General features: G+C 29.8%; 1 protein-coding gene across 1 annotated transcript in view; it reads right to left on the bottom strand.

The window, feature by feature from the left end:
- Positions 1 to 1,866: 1,866 nt before the first annotated feature.
- The window catches only part of LOC139480976 (FAD synthase-like), a 31,052-nt gene continuing 24,865 nt past the window's right edge, over positions 1,867 to 8,053 (bottom strand). The window contains exons 8-13 of the mRNA XM_071263974.1: positions 7,125 to 7,269; positions 6,054 to 6,134; positions 5,367 to 5,465; positions 4,473 to 4,594; positions 3,191 to 3,332; positions 1,867 to 2,055 (exon numbers count right to left, since the gene is read on the bottom strand). Coding sequence (XP_071120075.1) covers positions 1,917 to 2,055; positions 3,191 to 3,332; positions 4,473 to 4,594; positions 5,367 to 5,465; positions 6,054 to 6,134; positions 7,125 to 7,269 — 728 coding nt within the window. The 3' untranslated portion in view covers positions 1,867 to 1,916. The remainder of the gene's footprint in view (positions 2,056 to 3,190; positions 3,333 to 4,472; positions 4,595 to 5,366; positions 5,466 to 6,053; positions 6,135 to 7,124; positions 7,270 to 8,053) is intronic.

Genomic DNA, 8,053 nt, shown 5'->3' with positions numbered 1-8,053 from the left:
ATACTTGGTGTATATAATGATTGTAAGCTGTACAGGTGTGACTGGCAGGTTTCATATGACCTTAACCTGGATAACTTGGTTCAGTGGTAAATGTCTAGTTTTATTGTAGTTTAGTCTATTTTCCATTACTATAAGTGAAAGGGCAAATTTATTTTATGTATGGAATGAATGTAAGGTCTACATTTTCATGGTTCATTTTTTTCTCTCAGTTTATCAGATGCTGTAAGTAGATATAGGAAGATGTGGTTTGAGTGCCAATGAGACAACTCTCCATCCAAATAACAATTTAAAAAAGTAAACCATTATAGGTCATATAAGAAATTTATTATGTGTATGGAAGAGTGTAAGGTGTACATAGCTGTATGGCAGGTTTCATAGAACCTTTTACCTCATCTTAATGTTTTAGTGATATTTGTTTGTTTTCTAAGATTTTGTCATTTTTTTTTTCAGTCAATCATATTTGGTGTATAAAATGAAAGTAAAGTGCACATGTCTGTCTGGCATGTTTCATATGACTATGACCTCATTTTCTTGGTTCATTGGTCAATTTTAAGCTTTTGTGGTTTGGTATTTTTTCCTGGTACATGTGTAGTAATATTTTCCATGGTTTTGTCAGTTTATCAAATACTTTAAGCAATAGGACCATTGTATTTGGTGTATGGAATGATTGCAAGGTATACATATTTGTCTGGCCTTGAACTCATTTATTGATCATTGATAATGTTAAGTTTATGTGATACTTGTAGTAAAACCTTCATTCAACAGAATTTCAAACATAAATTCAATCACAAATAAAACATCGCTGGACATTTCAATGTGTGCATTCTTTTTGGTTTCATTTATGTATTCTCAACACCTCCTTGTATTCATGTGTTGTTGGGTTGATTTATGGCTCAATAACTTCTTAGCCATTTTCCCTTTTCTATAACTCATATATTGGAAATACTATTTTTATTTTTTTTTAAAGATAAAGGAAAAATACCTCTTTGAACTCACCTTATTTTCACCTGCATCTATGTACACCATTTTTGTGTTACAATTAAAGATGATCTTAGACATGCCCAGTTCCATCATACAACCATGTTTAGCGAACCATGAAATCAGGGTCAAATTCATAATTTTGCATATAATCTTTCGATGGGACCACAAATTCATCATAAACTACCTTAACCAATAAAATTTAACCATATAAATTATACATTTCAAACTATCTCATTTCTTTGTTCAGTGAATAATACATTTGGGTCAAAATTGTAAAATACATTTTTTGATTTCTCATTATAATAAACATGTGTACCATACAATGGACACTGACTTCATTATAAACTTATAGCTGACTATGTGATATAGGCTTTCCTCCATGTTCAAGGCTGTACAGTGTGTCATTTGGTCCATTGTTGAGACTTGTCTCATTGGCAATCATACCACATTTTCTTTTTATATAGATCTCAACCAGAAACTCTAACCTGATACAAGGCATATTGACAGATGAACAAACAAGAAAACATAATGCAGGTCATTCAAACTTGATATAAAATCAAATGAACGAATATATTTGTTAAGGGGCAAGCGGAAAAAAACATTTGGGTGCGGGAGTTTCTCTTGCTGCATTGAAGACCTATTGGTGACCTTTTGCTGTTGTCTGTTCTATGGTTGGGTTGTTGTCTTTTTGACAAATGTCCTATTTCCATTCTCAATTTTATTTCTATTTAAATGATAATTTTTTCATTACAAATATCTTCCTGCAAATTTAGACGATCCTGGAATATATGATCTTTTAGGCAAAGATAATTTTCTCAGAGGATTATGCGTTAAAGAATGTCATATACCTTTTTCTGCGGTCAACAGCTTCAAGGCAAAAAAACATCTGGTTATAAATAATTTATTAAAAACTGTGAGTATCCATTAACAATATATCAAGTATTTCTTCCATGTCGTTCGCTATTTTCATTGACTAAGGTATGTGCAGGATGATAAGACAGAATCCCTCTATCGTCTATGTATTGTAGATGTGGGTTTGGATGTGTATTATTCATACTGCCTAAAGAGGTATATCTGAAAAACATACACAAACACATAATTATATACCCCTATTGATATACCAAATCATAGGCTTGAAAATTGAAATTGACTCAAGACTGACACACTGATTTGTCTCACTTGCTAGAATATTTGATATATTTTAAAGGGCAATGAACTTTAAAACTAAGATCAACCAGTTGCCAAAAAAATTAAATCTGCCAGCTAGTTGCACAGACACACATTTTTAATCAATCATTTAAAATTTATATTTTACATACACGATCATTGGGATAAACCACTACAAAAAGACACATAGGACCATATCTGATAACAGCTAGAACTCACTTTAGGTACAAATGTACCAGTGATCAACCTTGGGAGCAATAATTTCAAAATAACAAGTCCACAGTATTTTCTCTGAATTCCCTTTTCACTATGGCACCTGAGATCACCCCAAGTTTTTGGTGGGGTTCGTGTTGCTTAGTCTTTATTTGTGTATGTTGTGTCATGTGTACTATTATTTGTCTGTTTGTCTTTTTCATTTTTAGCCATGCCGTTGTCAGTTTATTTTCAATCTATAAGTTTATAAAGTTAATAAAGAATTGGAATTTGAGTTTGACTGTCCCTCTGGTAGTTTTTGCCCCTCTTTTACAAAGAATATGTTTACAACAGGATAATAATAATAATTTGTCCTTAAAATATCTTTTAAAAGTATATAAATGATAAGATCAGGAAATTTAAGAAGTATTTATATGCAAAGAAATAAGATATAGCCTTTTGGAGGTAGTATCCTAATGCTTGTAGACTAAAACATTGGTTGGCTTGCTGCTTTGTTTGTCTAAGCATTCACTTCAGCTTTATAATTAAGATTACATCTTCAAACACTATATATAGGCATAGTTAAATATATTATATTTAAATTTGATTAGAAGTTATCCAAATAACAATTGTACAATATACAAAGCATGCAAGCTAACCAAAGTCTTGCTCTACATGCATCAGGAAATTAGCAGTAATGCTAATTAGATACAAGACTCTACAAGAGATCAAGTTCATGAAATTTCAAATTATCTCCCTTTAACTAATTCATCAATGTAGCATTTACTTCCTTGTCTAGTTCTTCTGTCATCATAATATAATATTAACACCTTTTCCAATTCATACATACCCTCTATCATATAAACTACAATAAGGAATGTTTAGAGATCTGAGGAACTTCCATATATGTTTGTACGACCAGTTTAGTAAAGGATTAACTCTCATAAACTGTGGCCAATCAGCATCTGTCATTGAAAACGACTCTAAATGACCTGTAAAAAATATATAAAGACAACTGAAAAAACAGTGATTAATATCAATGAATTGATAATAAAGTCAATTCTTTAATGCCAGGTTTTCTTCAAAAGTAATAGAATAGTTGTATTCATCCTGAATATGGATGAATTATTTGCCACTGGACTAAGAAAAACATTATCAATCATCATTTCATGGAAAGTGAAACATAAAAATTTTATAAAAATACTCAGTTTTTGAACATAATCAAAAAGTCATTATTGTATATATGGTGAGAAAGAAGATAACATATTTATATCTGTTTTACACAATATGACCAATACTTAAATGTTCAACTTATTCAAATTATGAAATGTTATAATAATATGGGAACAAAGTCCCCAATAACAGTAGAAAAATCAATAAATAAAAAAATAAAAAAATATCAGTTAATTTTCCTGAAATTTTCATTGTACTAATGACCTCAAAATCGTTCAATTTTTTTTATGTCATGTTTTGAATTCCCGCATCTGCTTCTGCTTCTACCTGCTTGTATGAAACTTTGAGTAAAATATATATTTATCAGTCTAGTATAAAATAGGAAGGAACGCAATACCAATTTCATTTTTAATAATTCCTTGATATGAAAAAACGTTACTTGATGATAGCGCTTCTTTGTTTACATTGCATATGACCTCATAACTTAAGTAACGTCACAACTAAAATCCCTAACAATAGAACCAAAATCGGAAACGTTACAGTACTTCCCATTCTTTTTTTTATCAAATATTTAAGTTACAAAAAAATAATTCATACTGACTTCGTCACCATTTACAGGTAATGCCTGCCTCATATTTAAATAAAGTATAAAACTATACTTGCTAATATGCTATTATAATGCAATGATAACTATTTGTCTACTTTTCTTAGAAAGATTCAAATAGTTTATTGGGCAAAACCTTTTTTCTAGAAATTCCTTTATAGCTAGAGAATATCTTAATTGATATTCTACTAAATTATAATCTTCTTTTTTTTTAGCTTATCTAATTGCAACTTTTACTACTTTTCTAGTGTTTTGCGACTTATGTACCTGCACAATATTAACTTATGTCAAATAATAATTTCTGCATGAAAAGGCAATTCCTTATTGACAATGTTTATTTACAGAAAATACTCACAAGAATAAGGATCTGTTTTTCTTGTTCCCATTATAACAGCTTTTATACCTGGATGACCTTTTTTTAATTCTGTCAGACTGTCTTTAATTCGTCCATGATAATTCAACATTTCTAAACTATAACTAAAATTTAAAACAAAACACATGTTAGGAAATGCATAGATCTTATCTTAACTTCTAATGAAAAATACACTCAATGGAAAAATTGAAATTGTCAACCTATAATTGTATGTTACAATATTCGTGAAATGATATCTCTAATTGAATTAATGGAGATATGAGCCATACATCAGTGTGATGGAAACCAAACAATAAAAACTGCTCAAAGACTTATTGAACAACATTTCTTATACAAAAGACAAATGTCTATATACTATGACAGGCTCTGAATCATCCAGATTTTATGAAAGTCGCATATCAACACATAAAAACTGTATATACAGTGCTCTAAATTAAATTATGTATTGTTAAACTGCACAACTTGTATATTGCCATTATATCCCAGACTTTATTCAAAATTCCCACACTTTAACATGTTTAATGCCCAACATGAAAATCAAGATCCACAAAACTAGTTACTAAATATTGGTGCACAAATTAATAAAATTTAGCTCCTTATTAATGCAAAGTTTAGAATTCTTTTTTCTTTTCAAACAAAGTATTTATAAATAATCTATTTCATTTCACTTTCTTAAATAAAATAAATGTAAGTAAGTCTTAAAAAAGGTATAAAAGCACTGTTTATGTAAAATATCAGTCCAACCCAAACTGTTAAAAATATTTTCCTCATAAAAATTAGTTTACAGGATGCGTGGCACACAACTCTTTTCTATGAAATATCTAGCAAATATCCAAATGAAAAAAGGTTATAATTGTAAAAGTGAAAATGACATACTTATCTCTAGATATCTGTATAAATTTCTCAACCTCAGGGAAAACAGATTTACTCTTGATGTACAGAGCTTTGTATTTATCTTTATGAACTGGAAATTTTCTGGAAAAAAATATGAAATTTGAAAACTTTTATCTTAAAGTGATGGAAAATACAAACCAGTTCTGAAATAATTGCAATTATTCTACTCAATATGATGGAAAACTAAGTATCAACTGGCCAAAATTCTAAGGCGAAGTATAAATACTTACACTAATCTGAATATTCAATATAGATATAAAATATAGATCTTTCTTTCAACTTGTTATGAGTCTATATAATGAAAATATGACAAATTCAGAGAAAAGTATAGAAAGATTATCTGTGTTGCCAACTTTTATCATGTTTTTTTTCCAGTTTTCTTTTTTTAATGTCTCTTTCAACTCAAAGCCGCAGCCATAATTGATGGTAGTTTGTTATTTTTTATAACAGGTTTTGGCAGTCAAAATTAATGGGAGTTGGTTCATCGACCATGTGGAATTTTAAGAATCATTGTAAACTTTACCCAAGTTTGGTAGAAATATCTGTTTTACATGCCTTTTAAAATTTGACTTCTCTATCTATGTTAATGATTTATTTGATCATCAAAATCAGTTACCATGATGTTAGCAGCTTATGTAAATTCAGTATAGCAGCTCTTACTATACTTACTTTTTGGCAACAGAATAAAACAAATGAAGTAAAACAGTACAATCTTTCCCACCATTGAATCCTACACAGAGATCATCTAATCTGAAATCAAAATTCAAATTCTAATTAGTATTCAACTAAATTGGAATGAACCATAATTTATATATACTTTGTGAGCAAATCAATCTTCAAGGGGCACTTTGTAAAAGAAAAATTTGATTTGTAAGTGCCTTTAGTATAAAGGGTCCTCGGTGACCAAGTGGTCCTGCATGTTTGAGGCAAATACCCCCAAGCTCAATCCTTGCCTTCTCTTTGTGATATGTAATCTTGTAGTACAATATTAGAGATATCCATAAACTTACCGCTACACACAAGTTATTGTCCAGAAACTACAAAAACGCTTGTTTAAGGCCCCTTTTGGGTCATTTATTCCTAGACTGTTGGTACCACAACCCCCATAATCAATCCTAAACTTTCTTTTGTGGTATTGAACCTTCTTGTTAAAATTCAAAGAGATCCACTTTAAGTAAAGTTATTATTAGCAAACCAAATGTGTCTTTGACAGATGTCGATGTTGACGCAGACAAAGCTGACGACAACATCATAGCATTATACCAACAAAACAAAAAATTTTGCAGTCATATAAAAAAATTCATAATAAACTTTTTTGTTAGATTTTGTTATATTTATTGCAGAATTTGAGAAAGGACCCAGTGGTTGTCCTTATTTTCTATCTTCCATAATTGTTCTCAAAAATTGAATCTTTCACATACTCTGTTAGATTTGTTTGTGAATTTGTTTAAAATCAAACAAACTGTTTCAGATTTTATCTAAACCTGATTGTGGTAGGAAGTTTATCTTACCCAAACAGTATTATCTTTGAATATGGTCATAAAAAAATGTAGACACATTTAATAACATTGTATCAAGTACATTTACCCTGAATTTTAAAAAAAACACTAAGCTTTTTAAAATATGGAGAGGGTTAAAATACATGATCAACCTTACATTATGTGTATTATTAGAATTCAGACACATATATAAGTTAAAACTATACCGCCATAACTGTTTGTTCTATTGGATAATACCTACCCATATTTGTCTAAACATTCCTCTAAGATTTTCACAGCCTCTCTCACATTATTGGTATATTCACATCTCTCACATGAGTTAACAATACCATACACTTTGTCTACAGCATGATGAATTGGTGATTTATCATACTCAACAATACAATCTGAAAATACAATTAAAGATGAATGAAGTTTTAAATGAGAAGAAGTATCCTATATCAGATTATAAGGCTATCCCAACACTTTCACTTTTTAAAACCAGCACATAAGTATGGTTCTTCAAGAAGATTATCACCAATTATTTCACCTTCAAATTTCTGTCGATAAACAATTCAGAAAAAATTGAATTTATTGTTAATGATTGACCTTTCAGTATTATGGCCCAGGCTACCATAACCAGAAAATATTCTACTGTTGCTACATTAAATAAGGGGGAGAGTTGTAACTTGATCATAGCTAGGGAGGGACTAAATTATTTGGGTTAGCGGTTTTTAGTAAAATCGAAATTCTCTTTCTTTCTGTACATGTGTATGAAAATCCTGATCAGATAAAGTCTATATATATAGCTAGAAAATGAAAATTCAAAAATATTTAAATGCAACATACCTGACATCAACAAATGATAAAATATGTGGCTTTCTCTATAATTTGAAACTTACCAAAAAGTTTGTACATTTCTATTGAATAAGCTGACTGATTTACAGATTATATGGAAATGTAAAGAATTCATTGATAATAATTGAGGATGTAAAATTGACTTATTACATCTACTTTACTATCTGAGGTCATCAAGTGTGAAATAAACATCCTGGTTAAATGAAAGCAATACAAGAATGCACTATCACTCAAGCTAATACACTGGGTACATTTAGTTCATGATATAGGTATAAGTATTTAATAACACAAACTTTAGGAAACTGACAAAAATCATCTTGAAGTGTGTATTTC

This window comes from Mytilus edulis, chromosome 7 (assembly GCF_963676685.1).
Source record: "Mytilus edulis chromosome 7, xbMytEdul2.2, whole genome shotgun sequence".
NCBI lineage: Eukaryota > Metazoa > Mollusca > Bivalvia > Mytilida > Mytilidae > Mytilus > Mytilus edulis.
This window is presented reverse-complemented; position numbering and strand designations above follow the sequence as displayed.